We start from the raw sequence: 24,724 nt of genomic DNA, 5'->3' as shown, positions 1-24,724 counted from the left end.
ATGAGAGTTGCTGCCTTACTGTTATAAATATATATTTAATTGCTCTTTTGTGTAATATAGTGTATTTATTGTGTGTTATAGAGCCTGTACAAATAACATATGAAAAGAAACCTACAAAGGATCAGATTCAACTAGCAGAGAAATTAAAACTACCTCCAACTTTTTTTATGTATGAAGACAAGCCACCCTGCCCCGGGATGTAGAGGGTGTATTGATAATGGTAAACACTTTGTGTTGTTATTTTCTCATTTAAACTCAGAAGTGAACACTGGTTTACATAAAATGTATATTTAAACGTACGCAAATCTTGTATGGGTTTTATTAATAAGTGTATTTTGTACACTGACTATAAATAGTTGTTTTAAAAATCAAATATATTTATCAAAATTTTATCAGTCTTGTGAGTGTTAATTCATATAATTAACATTTCTTGATTATTTAATGCAGAATTCTGTAATGTTTATCTTTGTCACAAAGTGTCAGCAGCATTTCTACCATGTAGCTGTTTTAAATTGGAAAATAGTTCAGAACAAATAAAACAATGAGGTCAAACAGAAATTGGTTAAATTTCAAATACTTATTACTATAAATTTTAACAAGGCTAATTTTTCTTCATAAATATGGATACATTGGTGATATGTAAATATGGGCTTCTTGTTATGTAATTCAGTGCATGTGCTATGTGGCACATGTTAGATTTGATAGTGGTGATAACTCAAGAATTGTTTTTGCTTTGTGTATTGTGAAATTTGTCTCAATGTTTTAGTATGTTTTTAGCCACTTGAAAAAACGTAACCCATTTCTAGATACAAACTTATAAAATTGTATAGTTAGTGTATATTAAGTTGAGTTCTAGAAATCATGTGCTGTTTAAATTGCTTGAAAACAGAAATTTGCAATCTGTTTTTTATTGAGTGGAATACATGTGGGACAAACCTGAATTATATTGTTATTTCAACCTTCCCAGTGTACCGTATTTATGATTGGCCAGATAACAAGGTATTCAACCAATGATAAGTGAGTAGCTGATAAATAGTTGAGCATCAGTAAAGTGAAGTTTGATTGCCTGTTCATACAATGATATCCAGTTGCCTGTACTGTAAAAATGGTGGAGCTATCAGTATTATTGGAAATGTTTTAGTTTTTCTTATGTTAACCCCTTAATTGTTGTTTTGAGTTGAAAAAGCAGATACTCCACCATTGGTTTCATTCTAGACTTGCCAGTAAGGACCACAACCTTTTAAGTGCCCCCCTCTCATTCTCATAACTGGTGTCAATATTTGTAAGAAGCACTGCCGAAAGAATGTTTTGTAAAATAGTATAGAAAGTTGTCTTTATTAATCTATCTTGATAAGAATAACTGTATTAAAAACATCTCTATAATTACGTACAAACCAAAATATATTTGTACAGTATTTTTATGTTGAAAATCTTTCTGGTTTTAGAAAATCAAGAGGAAACTGATACAGTTTCGTTTGATGTAAAGTCAAGTGCAGTTAGTACTGAATCTTCCTCTGTTATTAGTGATGATCAACAAACTTTAACTGTCTTTTGTTCTGAAAGAAAAGATGAAAGTATTAAAGACACTTCAGGAGCAGCTACTTCATCTTGCCAAACCATAAGTAGTTCTTCAAGCACTGATTCATCTGTTTTTGGTGCTAACCTGGCTACGTCTTACTTCTCTTTTGAATCCTTAGCAGCACAGTCTTCTACATTTGATAGTGCTGCTGGATTTGCTCTGAAAACCAAAGGAGATAATAACTCTTTTGTGTTTGCTGGAGCTGGTAAACCACTGTTTGGTGGTGTAAAAGATCAGGATTCTGCAGCTGGGAGTGAACAAGGTAAGAGGAAACGAGATTTGTTTTTATATTAAAGTATTATAAGTCGAGTTATTTTGTGCTGTTTGTTAATAACACAAACATTGAAGAGTATTGTTCCTTCTTCCTGCTGTGTAACTAAGCTCTCTTGAGCACAGTCTACATATTTTACTTTTTTTATTCTCTCTTTGTATTGAAATATGCCTATTTTAAGCACTGAAAGATGATATGGCTAAATTCTGTTTAGTTTCTCATTACTTTATATATCAGTACAGCAGGCAGTGTGCCCCCAAAAAATTAATTTTAATTAAAAGTAATTAAGTTATTATTTTTGACATAATTGCTGTATTTTTAAAACTCGGATTGTTTTTGAGTGTTTTTGTTCTGTTTATTTATGTATATAATTTCATGTATGTTTTTGATTGTCGTTGTCTTAGTCAGTTTAGTAGTAGTATCTATTACTTAAATGTATAATTTATTAGAAATATTAATAACAGTAGAGGTATGAGGAATATTTTCAAATTGAGCAACATCATGAAATGCATTTACAAATACAAGTTAGTTATTTGGTAGTAGTGCCATGTAACAAAAGTAGGAAGTAAAAAAACAAAGTATTTAACTGGACCCTATTTTCTTATTTATAATACTATTTCAGTATATATTAATGGTGATGTTACTTCTGTCATGTTAGCACAACCTACTCATTTGTTTCTTTTCAGTGATGTTTCTTTGGAAGTTGTATGAATTTCACCTTAAATATAATGTATGCAGCAAAAAGTTTGTAAATGTGTAGTGTGTTGTATGTTAAATGCAGCACTGGTTCAGATTAGATGTAGGTGATGTCAAAATACTACATCTATAGTTTTGTACAAACAAGGAACTCAGTTTTCAGTATTAGCAAGCTAGTATATAAAATATGAACCTTGTATCTTTTCAATTTGCTGAGATATGGCTTGTGTAGTAAATCAAACACAGTGGTTCATTCATTTCTTCCCATTTTTGGAAATACTCCATTATGTACACTTACTCCAGTATGTGACGTAAATAACTAGTCAACAGATTCTAATGTCCCCCAGTGGTTTTCTCGGTCACTTTAATGTGTTAGAAGCTGTTTCGTTCTTTCAGTGTAGATTGTCTTTAGCCTGCTTGAAATTTAGTTACTAGTTACTAAGGTTGCTAAATTGTACTGGCATCAATATAGTAATTTGATTCTTTAGTAATTCAACTGTATATATTAAACAATAAAAAAAAAGTTTGTATCCTCAAAGTAAATAATTATAAAAGGCTTAACAACCAACATCAAGGAGCAATACAGTACAAAGGTTATAGTTAAAAAGAGGTAATTATTTGCTTTATTTAATTTATTATTTTATATTTCAAGAAAAATGTTTAATTTATTTCTAAATAATTTTATATACACATCTAATTGAAATGTGATTGTATATTATAAAATACTAGTCCACTAAAACACAGCCAAGAAAGGAGCACTTTGTAAACACTAAAGGTCATCTTATGTTGTTGGATACAGTAAGATATTTAATATTTCACTGAAAATTTTATTCTTGTTTTATCTTCAGATGATACACAGGTTGTACCAAGTCAAGAAATTCATTTTGAACCTGCAATCCCACTTCCTAAATTAGTGGAAACCAAAACTGGAGAAGAAGAAGAGTTGCCAGTGTTCTGCCAACGAGCTAAACTTTACAGATTTGACAAAAATGTTCAACAGTGGAAGGAGAGGGGTGTGGGAGATTTCAAAATACTTAAACACAAAAATCAGTGTAAGTTGGCTTAAAGTATATACTGAGAATGAGTGTTCTTGGGCTGTTGTAAAAAAAGAAAATGTTTTAAAAATATTGAAAGAAGGTGTAATAAGTAGGTATCTATGTGAAAGTTTTGAGATAATGTATTTACTATTTAAAGGTTTGCAGTGGTACCCTAATTGTTTCAGACGGGTAAATTTGTTTTTATGCATTTATTTTGCTAATCTTGAGTTTTTGTTGGTTTTTGAAATACATTATCTTACACACAGCATTAAATGTCTTTAACCCTCTCACTGTAGATTAGTCTAAGTGCATATGACACAACTTTCTACAAAAAATTAGGAAATTTTAAATGTTATGCAAATGAAATTCAAACTTTAAGATGAATACAAGTATTTTCAGCCTTAAGATGAAAATAACCTTGTGCTCAAAGAACTCAGTACAGTGTCCATATGATCTTGAAATCTTCAGTAAAAATAGTTAATACAAATTTTCTTTCTGTTACAAGGTTAGTCAAAATGAATGAGTTCATATAGGAAAGAGTTAATGAATTTCATTTTTTTTTCTTTCAGGTCGATTCCGACTTATCTTACGTCGGCAGCAGGTCCACAAAATAGCCTGTAACCACTATATCACTGCTGATATGGAGTTGAAGCCCATGCCCACTAGTGAAAATGCAGTTTGCTGGACAGCCATAGATTTTGCAGATGAACAGCCAGTGTCAGAACTCTTAGCTGTTCGATTTAAGGTAAAGCAAGGTACATTAAGTGAAAATTTGATACTACAAATCATAAATATTGTTAAATATTGAAACATTTACAGCTGTAGCCATTGAATGTAGGTAATTGTTTGAATACACTTGACAGTTTGACTGTGTTCACTTCTAGACAAAAGAGTTAGTAGAAGAGTTCAAGGAGAAGTTTGAAGAATGTAGAAAAGCTGTTGAAATGAAAATAGGTGATACAGAAGAGTCTGTGCCAGGTTAGTGTTATACTGTATGCTTTGAGGCTTTGTAAATTCTGTTTGAAGTATTAGCATAAACAAAATATTTTTTATTAGCAACAATGTATACATGTCTTGTTGACATGAATTTTTTGCCATTTATAAATAGTTGTAGTATATTTAGTGAATATAAAATAAATGTCATAACTAATAATATATTTTCAGATCTCTTATCTGAAGTGTGTAATGGATTAATTTATGGAGTATTACATGAAGCATCTGGGCTTAACCTGCCCTTGCTTAGTGAGATTAATCCTTTTATACCATAGCATTAGTAGATTTAAGTTGCTTGTAAGTTGGTGCAGTGTTAGCTGAGTTGGTATAAACAATCAAATTTGTGACTATTTTAATGAGGTGAATTCATGTACATCTAGAGGAGACCTCAGAGATGGTTCTGTATCTTCAATTTACCTCCTCTGGGATCCAAACCTTCACCCATATATTTGCTGTACATGGTGTCCCATGGAGGAGAGAGGGAGATATTGTGTTTGAAGGGTGTCATCCTCATGGGTGAGTTATCAGAGGCACTTCAGTAATACATTGCTTTAGCCTCGAATATGTTTTGTAGATAGGTGGCCTTGGGGTGGATCTCTAAGGGTCAGTCAACTGGATGATGTTGCTGAATCTGATGAACCATTTTTTGAACCATCTTTCTGTTCCTGTTTTTAAGGATGGTTGATAAATTAGCTGATTTTGTGGGGTTTTCTGTAATTTGTGGCTTGCTGTGCTCAGGATCCCCTCTACAGTTTGCATTTACTGCTGATTTGTATGCTGTTTTTCTTGCCCTTGATGACATAGAAGCTAAGCAGTACATCAAATGTACTGTTTACACTTATTCTCTTAACTATTTACATGTCTTGGAATTACTCTACATGAGCTTTCACTCTGTTCTCATCAGTATTCAGAAAAGACTGGCACACTTCTGTCTGTCTCCTGTTTTTGTTCAGTTTTTCTGGATATGTGGCTGTTCTGGTATTCCTGGGAACAAGCATGCTGATACTGCAGATGTGCCCGTCTGTTCTGGCATTGTCATAGCTGTGCCTGTTTTATACATGGACTGTGGCCTTGTGATCAAGGCACAGCTTTACACCAATTGGCAGTTGGTTTTGGGTGAGCAACTTTTTAACAAGTTTGCAGTTGCTGTTTGGCCATCTAGTTTCATAAGGATAGGAATAAGAAAACTGCCTTTTATAAGATACTCATGGTCACTGATTTTCAACTCATCACTTCCTTTCATGTGAGATTAATCCACTTATGAGCAGCTTTTGGAATATTAAAGTCACTGTTGCTCATGTTTTACTTTCATGCTGTCTTTACAGTTGTAAGCAATAGCTTTTTCAGGCAGAATTTTTTTCTCAGGGTTTACTTCTGACATTGGTAACTGTCTAGTTTGACTGCATTCAAAAATTTTTATTTATGTTTTTACCTGATTTTTTGGGCATTTTTACATTTTTAACTTGATTTATTTTTACTGTTTATAATTCATTTTGTTTTGTTTTCATACTAGTTGCTTGTTGCAGATAACCCTGTTCCTTTGCACCAGAGAACTCCAAACAACCAAACCAATCAATAATAATCCAGGTTATTAAAACAAAATTGAATATTAAATATTTAGACAGTATAAAAGACACATCCACTAATTTGATGAAGTAATCCAATAAACTGTTTTTAATTGACATTGATTTTTATTTGAACAATTAAACTGTAATAGTGACTGTATCTTGTAGAGAAGGTGACCATGTGTCACACTAGAAGTGGTCAGTTTCTTGTATTTTCATGGGGATGAAACTAAGTTTTAGATTTAAGAAAAAATGTGGTGCAAAACACTAAATAATTAACCATGCAATTGGAACTCTTATTAAGTGTAAGTTTTGCCTTATCCACACTTGACTAGGAATTAAAAACTAAGTTTATCCCTAAAATAGAATATTCAAGCATTTGAACCTAAATGTTTTAGATCTATAGAAATAGGAATAATTATGGAAACGCATAAATTATAAACACAAGTCACTAATAACAAATGATGTCAGCTTGATGATGAATTTGTCAATGATACAAAACAGTGTCACAGAAAGTACAATAACCTTAACAGTGCACTGGCATTTTGATGTTAGCTATTTGCTTTACAGGGAGAATTAAATCTTATTTTCAACTTGCCAAACACGTTTTTCAGCATGCACTTGTCACTAATTGTGGTAATGGTTAGTACATAGAGATGTGTTGGGTAAAAACATGGCTGACTCATATTATGCATTTTTCATCATAGAGTCAGATCTTTGTTATAACAACCTTAGAGACTTCTATAAACACCTAACTTAGGTTTTCAAAACTATTAAGACCTTCAGTTTTGCCAAAAAGCATTTCTAAAATAGAGAAGTAAGGAGAAACTTAACATCCAAATGTTCTTGTTACTCCAATTCTGGCATTGGAAGGGCCAGTTGATCAATACTTGAAGTTGCTGCAGTCATTTACTTACCAGCATGTTCCATCATAACTTGAGAGAATATAGTGTTTCATTTACTTCAACATATGATGTCTATCAAGAACTCATTATGCCAGACTAAAACTGCCTTTCAATAAACCTCCTGTTCAATGACTGACATGAAAATATAGAGGTCATCTGCAACAATAGGAGGAAGTTGTCGAGTGATAGCATTGATCTTCACACTAAAAAGTGTGATTTTCAAGACACTACCCCAAGAGACTCCAAGTTCCTGTTTATAGGATCAAAACAGGGTCGAACCACCTGGACTTGAGAAAACTCCACTTGAGTGAAAGTTATGAGTAAAAGTGGGTAAATGGTCACACAACCCATATAAATGGAGCTCATGCAAAGTCCATGTGGTGTCTTAAACAATTTCAAGATCAAAGAAGATAGAAAAAACAATCTGTCTTGAGGAAGGCTTCCCTGATTGAGTTCCAAGACAGGAATGATCACATAAAACCATACAAAAATCCTGCATAACTAACCAGTAAGTATCGAGTCAGGTTTACTAGCTTATGATTAATTAGCCACTGTAAGACTGTATAGCATTATTCAGTCAATTGCTTTTATTCAAACCTGAATTCTTGGAGCTGACAAATTCAGCACTTAGTTGTAGATTAAAGTTATTATCTGGTTACTTCTGTATTGATTTGTGTATTTTACTTTATTTCTAGGCTTTTTGGTATTGTCATCCTTTCATAATGTTTATTTTTTCAAAATTTTTTTATTCCATATAAAATATTGATTCAAATGTACTGTAATACTCTCACTAACTCAGCCATATCATTTTACCATGTAAGTTTTTATAATATCTTGTACAGCCTCATGAAATCTTTTGTTAGGACTGTGTAGATCAAGCTATGGTTGTGAGTATTTCATTAGCTTCTTTATTGTCAGTATATCATTTTACCATGTTTATTGTGTAATTAGGATAATTGACTAGCTGCAGTATGAATTCTCATGAGATAATAATATTTCTGCTGGAATAACAGGAATCTCTTTGTGACTGTAAATAGTCAAAGCTCATTTTGTGTAAATTGCAAACACCATTGGCTGAGATGCCACCCTAAGTTTGTATTGATTCATTACCATGTTTTACAACAATATTATTCACTGATTATGATATCATTCTCCTTACCATTATTTTTATTGTTGCTGAAAAATACAAGCATGGATTAATATGTAAAGGTACAGCTTTTCAGGACTAAAAGTGATGCTAGTAATGAACATTACTAATGAAGTGTACAGTTGTCTTTTATGATTAAAATAAATTAATTTATCAGTTGAATACCTTCAGTATTAGAGATTTCCGTACTGTCATCTTGGTAATATCACGAGGTTCAACCAATTTAAAATATTCATATTATTCCTAAATCCATATATTTAGTAAACAATGCAAAATAATCATCATGATATGTATGTTTACTTGAAATGAAAAGTTAATAGTAGTAAAGGTATCTATACATTAACCTTAACATTTGGATGTATTAATTTCACATACTTCTTGTGTGGTTTGATTTTGTGCATTGCAAAAGACAGACAATTGGATAAAATAGTTAAACTTCAGAAAAACTTTTCAGACAATAATTTAGGTTAATATACGGTAATATAAAAAGAACTGACAATCCCCTTAAACATTACATACAAACACACCACCATTATGAGACCTAACTATTGTTTAGTTTGGTGACCTGAGCTATGCTGTTGATCCACAAACAGGAAAACTTTGTCAAGTCCAAGACAGAAGGTCCAGTGAATCAAAAAAGTTAGCTCTCTGTGTCACAGACTACATTTCAGGTTTACTTTTTGTGAAAGGGAACATCTGTGATATAGACATTAAAGTGTTGGTCCGCTGTGTAATGTCAAATAACTTTGGCACAATGCCATAATATTGTTCACACACACAAATTATTTTAGTTTATTATATTGTTATTGAAAAAAAGAATCAAAACCCCATGATACATACATTATTTTTATGTATTCACAGCTATGGAAATTTGAAAAACATCGTTTATGGTATTTTTTAATGAACAAAAATGCTAAAATTTGTTGCAGATTTTCATTACTGAATTCTTCATCTTTTTATATTCTTTTGAAACTTTCCAGTAAAGTTTTATTGCATAAAACTATAAATTTGTTTTGGTTCAAACATTTGACATGGCATTGTAGTTTGTGTTTTTATATTTGGTAGTGTACAAGAAAAATGATTTTTGTACCATACAAAAATTGTGAAAAAAACTAAATTTTTGACCAGGTTTTAGGTAATGTATGTAATAAGTTTTAAAAGTGTGAGAAAAACTTTAAGATGTTTTAATAATAAAAATACACAGTATTCTTTTGATCTGCAATCTGCTGTTTTGTTCTATGTTTAGTTCATCAATCAGAACAAATTGCTTCTACAACAACAAACAAAGAAGCACTTGAGGATTCCTCAAAATGTGGATCAATCAGTATAAAAGAATTGGTTGAAAATATCAACAGTAATACTGAAGATGAAAAAGGAAATATATCCGAGAAAATGGTAAATGTTTCATTCCGTGACTAAGAAGTCGATGATTATAAAGTACAAATTAGTACAATGTTATGATTAAGTAAGCTATACTTTTGTACCAGTAAAAAAACACATTAAATGTATGTGTTTAAAAAGCCATTCTTAAATGTGATACTTTTTTTTTATCAAAGTGATTAGAAATATGGATCTGAAATGCATGCTTCAGACACTAACTTCTGAGAAATGAGTATTTTTACTTTTATATATATAAAATATTAGTTTGTAGTCTGAAACAATAAGATACAAGAATTGTGTTTTTTGACTAGAGATGTTTGTCATTGGAGCTGTAAAATTTATTTATGTTGGATATGTGTTCTGATGTTTGAAATATATCTGAGGAACAAGAAAACACAGTTGTAATTATGGCTCAGTTGTGTAGATAAAGCTAGGGTCTTTGTTTTAAAATCCTTAAACATATTAAAGACCCGTCATTTTGATTTTAGATCAACAGGAGTATGGGAACTCGTAAAAAGATGATAAGTGTTCTTTTTTCAATTTTAGAATTAATAGGTCGAACTTCAAAATTCAGGTTGATTTTAATTTTTTCAGAGTGAAATTATAAGTAATCTGTGGTAATAAGCATAGCTCCTTCCATGTATGTAACTTAGCTGTATTCAACCCAGAACATCATTCTCAGGTTCATCACCAGGTTATTGATATTAACATCATGTGAAGTAGTTCTGAAGTGCTGTAGGATTGTTTTAGTTAGTACTTGTCAATAAGGTAAATTATGCAAGAAGTACTGTTATTTTGTTATTTAATTTCTTCTATTAATAATTTTCCAGTAATGAACTGTAAACAATCCAAAGAAATTAAAAAATAGTCATGCTTCTGGTTATGATTATGGTTGGTACTTCAGTTGTTTAGTATGCAAGTAAAGTTTGCTGATATGATAGACAAAATTTAGCCTTTTTTTTGGATCTAGTATCTAGTAGAAACCCATATAAGTTGCCTTTTAATTGGTCACAAATGAAGAGTCAATGTAATCATGTTTATTACCTAAGACACATCCATCAAACAGAATAATTTGATAAAAATATAGGTTTATTTATGGAATTTGCATTTCACATGTATGTCATTGGGTCTGCAGTATATTATTTTTTAAAACGTTAATACTTAAATATTCTCATTCTGAGCTCGGCATCTCACAATACACATTACATATGCTTTAATTCTAATTAATTTTTGTGTTAAATGTTGGGTCTATAAAAAAGCATTATAGCTTAATTCACAACATCAATCAGCAACCACATAATGGATTTTTTTTTTAATTTTTACTTTAAATAAATATCCCTTTAACAGAATAACTTCAAACCATTTCTAACAAGGTTGGTCAACAGAATGTAATTCTTAGAAAACTACTTAAATTGATAATACTGGAGAGAAATCCAACAAGGATAAATTAAGTATAAAATAATACAACTTTAAGTAGGTAATGCTATTTTATGAAAATACAATATTATGACCATATATGGTTATTTATAGTGACATTATGAAATTTTTTTGTTTTAAGTCACTGTCTTGTAGCATGTTATTTTCAAAATTTAATTTAACTGCTCTTTGTTTTTTATACCATAATCCATATTTTAATAGTATACAAGTTCTTTATTTTATAAGGCAATATTTTTAAGAATCCTGAATTTCTCCTTGTGTCAGAAATGACATATCTTCTCTAGGCATTATTTTTTCTCTATTGTAATCACCATCTCTCCAATAAGTATAAAATTTAATGTAAGTTACTCACTGTAAAGTCATTATTGCCCAGACAAACCATAACTTTGTCTTCTTTTTTGTTACAGAGCAATCAAATAAAAAAATCGAGCTCCTTTTGCAACACTCATCTTTCACGTCCACATTTTCAGAATTTCTTAATAGTCCTCTCTGGTGTTTAATTCTATATCATCTGTAACCAATAGAAAACTAAGGTTTTCATCTATCAAATGATTTATTATAATGCATTGTTTTATTTTAAACAAAGAATTGCTAGTTTCTCAGTTAGTACAAGCTTCATTCCCACAGGAAATGTAATGGCTAGCTTAAATGAATTAACAGTTTTTGTTGCATAATTAGAAACCCAGAAAAATTGTTAGAATTAGAGGAAATTGTCATTATTTAATTAAAATTTAGTGCATAACTACTATTAGTGTAAAAAAAAAATTAGGGTTATGTGTCATTGATAGTCAAAAGGGAAAAGAGAATAATTGGGTGAGTACTTTTTATCTTGTTTTTAATGTTTATTCTTATAGAAACAAATGCAAAAAATTAATGTTTCATGATGTTTACACACGAGCAGCTCTGATTCAAAGTAGTTCATGGGTAATGTAATTTGATAGCGTACCACCACATTTCCCAAGTGATTTACAACTTATAATGGCATGAATTGTAGTAGTTAGTTATTCAAAAGGGCAATCACAAACCAATGTAATAACAAAATATAAGTATAAAAAGATGTATACTGTTAAGAGTTTAAAACTACTTGAGATAACTGAATATTGTTTTATGTTACAATCTGAAGTTATTCTAGAAAGAAAAGAGTAATTCAGATTTATTAGGTTTTTTGTATTTGGTGGTTATTGAATGAGTCAAGTTGACCAACTCCTGTGGAGTTTGAGTAGGAAAAATAACAAAATATAGTGTTACTGAAAACGAACATTTGAAATATATTTAGGAGGTTTTATACATAACACAAATATTTGAGATTTTGGGGATGAAGAATAGTTTTATAATCATAAGAAACTCACACTGATACTAGAAATGAAACAGGCTTGATATATTCACAAACAAATCTGTAGTAAAATTACTTAATTAAAAATCTGATTTTTTGTTTGAAAACTTGCTCACAACTGTTATAAATTTAAATTAATAATTTTAAACTCTTAGGTCAAGCAAATGACAGTCCATGCAGAAAATTGTGAAAACATTTCATCCAAGGATCTAAGCGGTAATGATTACTCTTGCATATACATGTGCAGTTGTGTGATTAAAATCTTTGATTTTACAGTGAATGATAAACAAAGATGATTTTATTTGTATCCGTTGTTTTTTAAAAGATAGTTGTGTTTCATTTAATTTAATGTCCATAGTAAGCAAAAGACAGTATTACATATAAATTTACTGTCAATTTAAAAAAGGAACTTTATTTATATGAATTTTGAGTATTTGAGATATACTATAAAAGATTCAGTCAAAGTTTTTTTATGACTTCCAAAGATTTCATGATCAATATTAATGACTTTTGCATTTTAAGAAGTATTTACGTGTGCTACCTAGAGTATATTCTTATTTAAAGTAAGTGGTTGACATTTGGGGTCATTCTCTTCTTGTGGGTCATTATCTTCTTGTTAGTAGAATCCTTTACCAATAATATGAAAACCACTAGGTATACCATAACGGATTAGTATTTATTGGTAATTGTACAGGTCCATTATTCTATCCATTTTGCAAATATCTCCTGTTGCCTCAGCAGAAAAACATTTTAAAGCATCACAGTTTACCCCCCATGATACATGGTAGGTGCTAAGCATTGAGGTATATTTCACCTTTCTTCTGCCAGACATGAAACCTATGCTTTGAACTAAATATTACAAACTTCAACTCATCAATCCATAACAGCCTTTATCAATCATCAACAGTCAAGTTTTTGTACTTTTTTTAGAAAATTTCAATCTCTTGACACTATCTTGAGATTGAAGTAAAGATATTTTTAACTGCTGCATGACCAAGTATTCCATTTTTATTGAGTCATACTGTAGGTCTGGACACTTTTTTTGTCATTTGATACATGGTCACTTATTTCATGCACAAGATCAGTGGCAATTTAGCTTCTTCTCAAAGGCTGTATAAACTCAGTTACTTAACATCAGTATCAATTATTTTAGTTCTTTCTCTGCTTTTCCTATTTCCAAACTTGTCTGTCTGAGTCTCACAATGCAGGTTCTACTTGACTATTTGGGGAGCCTTTCATGTCTGCAGCAATTTGTTCAGCTAGCATCAGGAAAAGCTTTTATGCAAACTGAAGTTTTTATTATTTTGTTTAATTGTAGTTTTTTATTCTTTCAGTATATACTGCTTTAGGACTATTAACATCTTTAATACCTATCTACTTAAATATAAAGTTTAAAAAATGAAAGAGGATTTAATGGTTCATTAATTCTTCCATTCCATGTAGACACAAAGGTATAAACTATAAGTACATATCAAGCCATCAATAAAATTGAAAGATTCAATTTTCTTCTTAGTGATAATAATGGTAGTTGCTATCTGGATGTTAGATATATTTCTTAGTTGAGCTTTTGTGTAATATAGATAGTGTATTTATTGTGTTATAGAATCTGTTCAAATAACATATGAAAAGAAACCTACAAAGGATCAGATTCAACTAGCAGAGAAATTAAAACTACCTCCAACTTTTTTTATGTATGAAGACAAGCCACCCTGCCCGGGATGTAGAGGGTGTATTGATAATGGTAAACACTTTGTGTTGTTATTTTCTCATTTAAACTCAGAAGTGAACACTGGTTTACATAAAATGTATATTTAAACGTACGCAAATCTTGTATGGGTTTTATTAATAAGTGTATTTTGTACACTGACTATAAATAGTTGTTTTAAAAATCAAATATATTTATCAAAATTTTATCAGTCTTGTGAGTGTTAATTCATATAATTAACATTTCTTGAGTATTTAATGCAGAATTCTGTAATGTTTATCTTTGTCACCAAGTGTCAGCAGCATTTTCACCATGTAGCTGTTTTAAATTAGAAAATAGTTCAGAACAAATAAAACAGTGAGGTCAAACAGAAATTGGTCAGATTTCAAATACTTATTACTGTAGATTTTTACAAAGCTAATTTTTCTTCATAAATATGGATACATTGGTGATACGTAAATATGGGCTACTTGTTATGTAACTTGGTGCATGTGCTATGTGGCACCATTTGATAATGGTGATAACTCAAGAATTGTTTTTGCTTTGTGCATTGTGAAATTTGTCTGAAGCTTTTAGTATGTTTTTAGCCACTTTTGTTGAAAAAACGTAACCCATTTCTAAATACAAACATCTTATAAAATGGTATAGTTAGTGGAAATCAAGTTGAGTTCTAGAAATCATGTGCTGTTTAAATTGTTGTAAAACAGAAATTCGCAATCTGTTTTTTACTGAGTAGAATACAAGTGGGACAAACCTGAATCGTATTGTTATTTCAACCTTCCCAGGGTACCATGTTTGTGATTGGTGGAGCTATCAGTAGTATTGGAAATGTTTTAATTCTTCTTATGTTAACCCCTTAATTGTTGTTTTGAGTTGAAAAAGCAGATACTCCACCATTGGTTTCATTCTAGACTTGCCAGTAAGGACCACAACCTTTTAAGTGCCCCCTCTCATTCTCATAACTGGTGTCAATATTCGTAAGAAGCACTGCTGAAAGAATGTTTTGTAAAATAGTATAGAAAGTTGTCTTTATTAATCTAACTTGATAAGAAAAACTGTATTAAAAACATCTCTATAATTACGTACAAACCAAAATATATTTGTACAGTATTTTTATGTTGAAAATCTTTCTGGTTTTAGAAAATCAAGAGGAAACTGATACAGTTTCGTTTGATGTAAAGTCAAGTGCAGTTAGTACTGAAGCTTCCTCTGTTATTAGTGATAATCAACAAACTTTAACTGTCTTTTGTTCTGAAAGAAAAGATGAAAGTATTAAAGACACTTCAGGAGCAGCTACTTCATCTTGCCAAACCATAAGTAGTTCTTCAAGCACTGATTCATCTGTTTTTGGTGCTAACCTGGCTACATCTTACTTCTCTTTTGAATCCTTAGCAGCACAGTCTTCTACATTTAATACTTCCACTGAGTCATCTCCCACAAAAAGTAAAAACTCTTTTGTGTTTGCTGGAGCTGGTAAACCACTATTTGGTTGTGTAAAAAATCAGGATTCTGTAGCTGGGAATGAACAAAGTAAGTGGAAACAAGGTTTGGTTATATACTAAAGAAATTGTTAGTTAGCATTAGATGTGCTATTGGTTAGTAAGGTGAAAATGCTAAAGCAGAGAATTACTGTTTTCTACTAATATCTTTCTCGCCAGTGTTTTTGTTGGTAGTTTTGCATTTCTGCTGTGTTTACAAATTAACATTATTCTTAACAGATTTAATTTCTGTCTGAAAAAACATCTTATTGATGTAATGACCTGGAGAACCTCAGTTCATTAGTATGGCAATGTTACATTAAAGTAGTTATTAGTTAACTTGAAAAATAAAAGGTATTTTTGGCATGGAAAAATATACCCTAATTTCAGTTTCTTTTTTTATCAACCCTACCTTGGTGCCATATGGGTTTTTGATACCATGAACAGAAATAATTTTTAATCACTGTATTCATAATCTCATCCTGAAAGTCTGATAAGAAAGGCAAACATTTCCTTACAGTTGTCCGAAGGCATCAGATAATGATTATTCAAATATCAAAAAACCTTAGAAAATTCTCTAATGTCTAAAATAAGAATAGAAAATATTTTAAATTTGTCCATGTAGAAATCTCAGCTTTTTAAGGGAGTTCTTAACTATTGAGTTGCTTTAGTTACAACTTGGCTGTTGTTTTGTTTTCATGTGTTTTAGAAGTACTATATAACTGTGGAAAGGTTATTTATAACAAACATTTCATGTAAAATAGTAGTAAAAAATACATTACAGATTAAAGAATATAAAGGAAATGCAAGTTGTTTTATATCTCTGGAAATCTGTGAGCAAAAATAACCTGCTGAATACCTCTGATAGTTTGTAAGCCTGAAACAAGAACATCATGTTTATATAAATTATTTCTCTTTTACATATAATTTAAATTTTATTGCATTTGATTGTAATTACTTGTCAGATATCCTTAGTTCTAATCACCAGAATGGCAGTTCAGTGTTAATTTTTTTGTCAAATTAATACAAGTTTGTACATGCTTGACCCTTCAGTGGGTTTTAGTAGTTAGGATGTCATGCTTAATTCTTTTATGTAATTACATTAAATATCACTGCAATACACTAGTATGTTAACCATATCATGACAGGCATCCTTTGCTGCGCATGCCACAAGGTTTTAGTGACTTACATTCAACTTTTTATTAATCTACATTTTCTCAGTTATTCCAATTGGTATTGCATAAAATCTTAGCTAGTAAACTATATTTCAGTGTACAAGTTTAATGTTATTAATTGTCTATGGTAATATTTAAACAAAATCTTCAGTTTTCTCTAGTGTCACATTTAGCACATTTTCTCTATACATTATCTTCCATATTTTATCCACCCCACCCCTCCAGTAAAGTATATTTAACCTAATTTACTATAAAGTTATCATTGCTCAAGCAACAACAGTTTTTATAGCCTTCAGTTTTGTTTGGTTTAGAGCTATCAAATGGAAAATCAGATCCCTCTTTCTGTACCCACCTGTCATATCCTTTTTCATGATTTGTTAATACTTATTGCTTATAACTAATAAAAACTGAGGTTTTTCGTCTATCAAACTGTGTACTGTATAACATTTTCTGAATTCTGAACAGAGAATTATTAACTTGACTGTTATGTATCAGCTTCTTTCCCAAAGGAAAGATTATGGCTAGGTTGAATGAACTTGTAGCAGCTTTTATTGCATAATTAGAAAGCTTGAAAAATTTTGAGTGTTGAAGATTCTTTGGTATATTATTTAATTAAATAAAAAGTTAGTGCATTACTATCATTTTATAAAAAAATTGAGGTTAAAAGTGTCATTGGCAATGAACAGCAAGAAAAACGAAGATTCAGATAAGTACTTTTTCATGTTTATTTTACCAAAAAAGTAGTTAAAATATAAAAATATGGATTTCTTTAGGTTAGTTAAGGTTAGATTTGGTGAAGTAAATAATATAAAAAATGTTTCTTAAAGCATACAGGTGAGTAGCTGGTGGGTAATGTAATTTGATACCATTGCATGACCTTCACGTTTCCATAGTGGGCTACAACTTAGTGGCTTTAATAGTAGTGAGACACAGTTCAGAGGCAATAAAATGTAAAGTTTTTGTGAAAATAAACATTTGAAATGTATTTAGGAAGTTATAAGAGAACACAAATCAAATCTGAGATTTCGGAGATGAAGAAAAGTATTTTTAATCTTAACATGAAAACCACTTTAAAAATGGACTATTTCAACAAATACTGTATATATGTTCATAGACAATGTTGTAGTAAAAACATTAACTTGGTTTTTGTTATGTGTACTAAAAGTTTGCTAAATTTTAATGTATACACATACACACAGTGTATTAAAATTTATAGTATTAAAGTTATGTAGAAATAAAAATAAACCTGTGGGGGTCTCTGAAACTAATACTGAGAGAGTTAAGAAGTATAAAAGGTGAAAAATCTCTATTTTTATATGTAGTTAAAAGTAACTTGAAAACGATTTATTCTGCTGTTATTTAATAATCTATATTATGTCATTAACAATTAATTATAGCAGTTGACCCACAATTATCTTTTTAATATTTGAGGTATTACTATTGTAAACATCAGTGTCCACTTTATGTGGGTTTTGTGTTGGTAAGTAAGGTAATCACGCTAAGGAAAGGAGTAGTAGATACAGAAGGAAATATTTTCCTTTCCATTTGTTTTTTTGCTCTCACAGTAAAAATTTTTAACTAAGTTGTATGAAACTTAGGTTGAACTTACTAAACAGTCAAATTTGATTTATATCCAGTAAATAAATGTTATTTTCAATAAATTATTAGGAATGTGCATTTTATAGATAGGATATTAAAAATAGCATTCACTGGATAGAGGTTTGTATAATTCTACCTTCACTATTATACTTGTGATAGAAGAAAATTCTCATAGCTTTCAAACAAATATAACTCAAACATTTTTGCAATAGTAAACCTTTGCATGTCATTTAGAAACTTTCATGCTTCTTGTACTTAGTAAACTTGACATTTACTAATATTTCTAAACTTTCCATTAGATACCCTTGTTCTTTGTGTGAGCTAGGTATTTTCCACATAACTATAAGTTACTTCTCCTACCACTTTATTCACTCTACACATTGATGTAACTAGTTTATAATTTGCTCTGTATGTTGGTATTTAAAATTTTGCCTTTTGTTTTTCAAAGCAGGGAATGATTATTATTTTTGCAGATCACATAATGGGATATAAAGAAAGGATGGGAATGTAGACTGTATCTAATAAAAGTTTGTGAGGGAAAGAAAACAAAAGAGGAAACAAAACATTTATAATAATATTTTGAAGATATGATGGTTTTTAGCAAATATAAATTTATGCTCTGGGATGGTTTAAATGTTTTTATCACATTCCACAGGAACCAGAGTATCTTTTATGCTGTAGTTTGTTGAATAATAAAAGTGAATTAAATCCAGATACTCCAAAAGAGAATGGATTTTGGATGTATCTTTTTAAAACAAATCTTTTTATGTTTGTTAATTGATAAATTTCTAAGTGAAATAGAGCATCCTCAAGTCTCCATGCTAGCTGGTACTAATGTCTACCCACTGAGAGTGAATAAAGTTTATATCAATAAAGCCAAATTCTAAACATCATTAATTAAGGAGATGGCTGTTTTTATTCTTCTGCTATAACATTTTTGTTTAGTTTCAACTGAGATATGAATGATTTCAACAGTGATTTGGTAGTGAAAGTTAAAGCATCACAGTAGCGAGCAGTAGGATGAGCAGATGAAAACACTTTGAAAGCAGCTACAGGCATAATATTGAACTTGTCTTGTTGCACTGTATCTGCCAAGTTTGTTCTGAATGGTCTCTGTATACCTTTGCATGTCATTTAGAAACTTTCATGCTTCTTGTACTTAGTAAACTTGACATTCTGGTGGATTCCAGTCACTTTTCCGCTTTAAGTCACTTTAAGTCGCCTCAGTGCTAAGTGTGGGAAGTGCCTTCCTCTTATCAAATAATCATTTTCATAAACTTTCATGACAAATTTTTAAAAAATGGATTAAGTAGTGTTTTTGTTATTTCAACAAAAACGTTTCCCATTGGCTCGTGAGGGGCCTGCTAAAAAATCTTAAGCACATTGTTTATAAGATTCTTCTTGAAGATATGCAGAAATGTAAGATTAAACTTTTTACCTTTTTATTTGCAAATAAATGCAACAAAATGAGAAAATATATTAATTTTGGTACATTTTTAGTAAAAAATTGTTAAACTAATACTATATTTACTTATATTTATATTTTGAAATTTGATGTAATTTGTGTGCTCATCTGAAAGAGGGTTACAGATTTAGAAAGGTTGAAGTATTAATGAATTGAATGTTGTCGAGGCTCATTCGTGAACTATTCATGGTGTGAGAATCTAACCAGGCTTCCTAAATTATTAAACAATTTTTATGACAGTTATAGTTTATTTTGTAGTGCAATAGAAAATATATTTATTACCTATACAGGTGTAGTCACCACTGTGCTGTTATCCTCAAAACTAATATCATTTAAAGTAAATTAGTACATGTTTGAGTGTTTTGACATGTGCAGGCCTGTCACTACAGTAGCAGAAAGTAGACCAATTTTTTCATTTTATTTTTTGCTTGCAATCTAATTTGTGCATTATTTTCATTTAAATTGAAACAATTTATAAATTGGTGGTTTACATATTTGAGTTATGTAGGTATAATTTCTGTGGATTTTACTATTGCAAAATGCTTTTAAGATTGTGGCGTTACTCGTTTGTTTTATTGTTTGTGATTTTCAGTTTGTAAAAGCAAATGTTTGGTTGGTACAAAGCATTTTATATTTTAATATGTTGAAAACTGCTGATATATAGTTAAATTTCATTTTGTGAGTAACTCACTAGTGAAATAAGTATTAAGTTAATGTTAACTGTGAAAAGTTTTCATACAGTTTTGATTTTAATAATTATGCTTTTAAAATATTATTCAAATTTTGACTCATACTGTAACCTATTTCTTTCCCTTCCAGATGATACACAGGTTTTGCCAAGTCAAGAAATTCATTTTGAACCTGCAATCCCACTTCCTGAATTAGTGGAAACCAAAACTGGAGAAGAAGAAGAGTTGCCAGTGTTCTGCCAACGAGCTAAACTTTACAGATTTGACAAAAATGTTCAACAGTGGAAGGAGAGGGGTGTGGGAGATTTCAAAATACTTAAACACAAAAATCAGTGTAAGTCGGCTTTGGATATATGCTAAGAATGTATGTATATGCACTGTTGTGCAAAAAAGTAAATTTATTTTTTAAATGTTTTTCTTGAAATTGTTGCTAAAATAGCATTGGACACTGAATATCTATTTAAAAAAAAATGAGATAGTGTTTACTATTTGAAAGCCTATGGTGGATTTCCTGATTATCTTAGCTAATTTTGAATCAGATATGTGAATATTTGTGTAGGTTTACTTTGTTAGTTTTAAGTCTTTAATGATGTTTCAAATACATTATTATAGTCTTCCACTGAAGGTTTAATTTCTTTAATGAGTTTTATGTACTTTATTTCAGGTCGATTCCGACTTATCTTACGTCGGCAGCAGGTCCACAAAATAGCCTGTAACCACTATATCACTGCTGATATGGAGTTGAAGCCCATGCCCACTAGTGAAAATGCAGTTTGCTGGACAGCCATAGATTTTGCAGATGAACAGCCAGTGTCAGAACTCCTAGCTGTTCGATTTAAGGTAAAGCAAGGTACATTAAGTGAAAATTTGATACTACAAATCATAAATGTTGGTAAATATTGAAACATTTACAGCTGTAGCAGTTGAATGTAGGTAATTGTTTGAATACACTTGACAGTTTGACTGTGTTCACTTCTAGACAAAAGAGTTAGTAGAAGAGTTCAAGGAGAAGTTTGAAGAATGTAGAAAAGCTGTTGAAATGAAAATAGGTGATACAGAAGAGTCTGTGCCAGGTTAGTGTTATACTGTATGCTTTGATGCTTTGTAAATTCTGTTTGAAGTATTAAAGAAGCCAACATTTGAGTAAATGAAACATCTTTTTTGCCATGCAATATCAACATGGCAACTTGAAAACTGTTTATATCACTGCTTGAGACCTGCAAGGAATTGTTTTTTGCCAAATCCATTATAGATTAGGCAAATATAACTCATTACTTAACCAGAAACCCTAAAGGTATTCTTTTTTGTTAAATGTTACACCCTCAAAAAAGACGCAAAACTTGTAAATCAAACATTTTTTTGTATGTTGTGGTGGATGCATGAAGATTTGTATTTATGCCACTTTTCATCTAAATTACACAAGAACCCAAGATATACATTTGAATTGTTTCGTCTTCTACTCCATAAATTTTTTTAAAAAGGCTTAAGTAAAAAAAATGAGTGTCTGAACTTATTGGGCCATGGTATAACCCCTTCAAATTTCAAGCCAATCCACTAAGAAATGAAAGAATGATATTTTAAAGAACAATAATAAAATGTCACTCTGCAGAGGTGTAATTAGTATAAAAAGAGAATAATTTGTGAATGTTGCACTATCTAAACATTGCTCTGGTATGCTCAGTGAATATAGAAACATTATTAAATTTTTAAAATTTAAAAGCCTACTGTTGTGATTAATATTCCACAGTTCTAAACGCTTTAATGTTTTAAATTAACATTGTACCATTGCAAAGTTTGCTATGAATTAGTCATTTGAAAGTGAACTATGGTTCTGTTTAATATAAGGTTTAAAAATATATGGTATTAGTCAAAATTACCTATTAAAGTTTAATTTATATTAACAATTAATATTTAAGATAAAGCTTGAATTTTAATAAAAACAATTTAAAATGTAAAGGATAAAATTGATAAAGATAATGAGATTATTTATATGTTAATTACTATTCATCCAATATTTCTTGTCTTCATGATTTTAAATCGAACTGGTATGATGTTTTTACTACATTCCTCTCATGATTGTTATTGATTTCAAATAATTTTATTTTCTTCCAAGTCAGTGCCATAACATACAAAATTCTTTCCTGCATGACTACTTGTATGCAGTACAAAGAAACTCGGTATTGAATGAGTATTATATGAAAGTTCTAGTGGTTATGCCAACAGGTGGTAACCCTTTATGTGAAGACAAGTTCCCATGCAATAGGTAGATGAGCTCCTTTACTGATGTTACCAATACTGTTAGCTGTGTTCTTGTTACAGCGTATGGTATTTTGTTTGTCATCAGTCTCGTTCCCTCTAAGTCTTCATGAAGACCATCCTTGATTATTAATTTTACCTTAGTGCAGAGTAGGTTAATATCTTACCAGTAGAGTTGTGCTGAATTTGATAAAAGTGCTTATTCTCTAAGCTCGTTAGCTTCCTTATTTATAGTTTGTCCCTGAATGGCACATAAACTCAAGTGATGGTCTTACAATGCAGTTGCTTTTTTTCTTCTGCCATCCATCCAGAGATCAACCACTCTGAATTTTATGCAGTACTTTTAGTAATCAGGAGGAGAGCTTGCTTTGTGAATTCAAGTTCCATTCTTATGGGAAGCTTGAATGTTCAACACATCCTGTGCAGAATGATTTTACTCCATGGGAAGATCAATACCCCACTATCTTTCTTGCAGTTTTATGCAGATAGGTGACTGTCCACCCTACTCTTAAAGTAGGTCCATATAGATATGTTACTGTTTCACAATCTCCATAATCACTGCATTCTGTGTTGGCTCATTTCCACAGATTTCACTGTGGGTAGATGCTCATTCCACGAGACCTGGTGGTGGTGAATTATTTCAATGATGGCTGTGTGTTATCTGTCCACCCATTGCTGTGTCTTGAACCTTATTTTAGATAATAACTTGCTTAGTTGATTTCTGCAGAGTTACTGAGGAGCCTAGAATGTCCAAATTGAGAAGTGGCTTGATGTTGAAATATATGGTCTTTACACTGCAAAGCCTCAGTAGATAATTTTGTTTCTTGCTCTGCTGTTCTGCAGTGCTGCTTAGGCTTGTGAGGTGTACTAGGGTTTTGATGGGGTGTCTAAAGTAAATTATATTACCAGTCTTAAATTTTATTTAGCTTTGTGGTTGTCTTACTGATCATCAGTAGTTATATAATGCAGGATGGAGTGAATAATACTTTGGTAGAACATAAGCAGCTGATGTTCTTCAGCTCTGCTTCCTACTATAACTTTCATTGCATTGATGTCTTTGGTAACTGTAATTGTCATGGTATTAATATGTTTGGTGAATTTGAGTTGTATATAAAAGTTGCTCTTAGGTGCCAACAGAGTAGTAGTGCTGACAAAGGATGGTGATGGTTGTCCTCTTCAGCACATATGTTGATCAGTATGTAAAACATAAGCATAAATGTGGCACTGAAAGGATTAAGTTCTGTGTCACTGCATCATATTTGAACCCAGCTAAGGAGTTGCATCTTTCTTTTGATTTCAGCTTTTTAGAATTTCTTCTGTATACCAATTTCATCAGCAGAAGTCAACTATAAACTTTTATGTTATAAAACTAAATTTTATCTTTGTTTTGACAGTAAAAACAGTTTCACTGTATTTATGGTCACTGATGTACAACAAGACTTTTTTTACCAAAATTATAAACAAACCTACTTTTTGTTTAATTTGTTAATTTTAGTGATTTTCTTTGACCATTAAAGTAGTTACATAGGCTGATGAGTCCTATATGTAGTAAACGAGGCTCAGCACAATAGGTTTTAACTCGTTTAATTCTGTTTGCTTCTAGGATCTGTTCATCAGTGTGACCAAAGTACTACAAATACAAACAAAGAAACACTTGAAGATTCATCATCAAAATTAAAAACCATAGATATGAAGAAGCTCATTGAAGGAAATAATGATGAAGAAGAAGAAGAAGATGTCATGTTTGAGAAGAGAATAAGTTTCTTCATTTTTGACCAAGAAATCAATAATTATAAGGTAAAAATCAACTGAAATTGTAGTGATATACTAATTGAAATCTCTGAACTTCATACAAGTAGAATACACCACCTACGTTAGTTTTTCTTTCTCTGAGCAAGCATTGAAAGATTTGTAAAATATTTTCTGAACCATTCTTTTATGTATGTGTGAGAGATATTATTCCAAAAACTAATTTCTGGTGGTAGGATGTGCCTTTCATTTTCTCTCCATTTTG

General features: G+C 30.8%; 1 protein-coding gene across 1 annotated transcript in view; it reads left to right on the top strand.

The window, feature by feature from the left end:
* Window positions 1-24,724, top strand: part of LOC143231384 (E3 SUMO-protein ligase RanBP2-like) — a 122,928-nt gene that overhangs the window by 81,717 nt on the left and 16,487 nt on the right. Inside the window, exons 27-40 of the mRNA XM_076465929.1 lie at window positions 82-200; window positions 671-707; window positions 1,446-1,841; window positions 3,395-3,598; window positions 4,153-4,328; window positions 4,468-4,561; window positions 9,440-9,588; window positions 12,499-12,559; window positions 13,947-14,084; window positions 15,189-15,578; window positions 20,585-20,788; window positions 21,119-21,294; window positions 21,434-21,527; window positions 24,314-24,507. Of these exons, the coding sequence (XP_076322044.1) occupies window positions 82-200; window positions 671-707; window positions 1,446-1,841; window positions 3,395-3,598; window positions 4,153-4,328; window positions 4,468-4,561; window positions 9,440-9,588; window positions 12,499-12,559; window positions 13,947-14,084; window positions 15,189-15,578; window positions 20,585-20,788; window positions 21,119-21,294; window positions 21,434-21,527; window positions 24,314-24,507 (2,432 nt within the window). The remainder of the gene's footprint in view (window positions 1-81; window positions 201-670; window positions 708-1,445; window positions 1,842-3,394; window positions 3,599-4,152; window positions 4,329-4,467; window positions 4,562-9,439; window positions 9,589-12,498; window positions 12,560-13,946; window positions 14,085-15,188; window positions 15,579-20,584; window positions 20,789-21,118; window positions 21,295-21,433; window positions 21,528-24,313; window positions 24,508-24,724) is intronic.

Source organism: Tachypleus tridentatus, chromosome 11 (assembly GCF_004210375.1).
Source record: "Tachypleus tridentatus isolate NWPU-2018 chromosome 11, ASM421037v1, whole genome shotgun sequence".
Lineage (NCBI taxonomy): Eukaryota > Metazoa > Arthropoda > Merostomata > Xiphosura > Limulidae > Tachypleus > Tachypleus tridentatus.
This window is presented reverse-complemented; position numbering and strand designations above follow the sequence as displayed.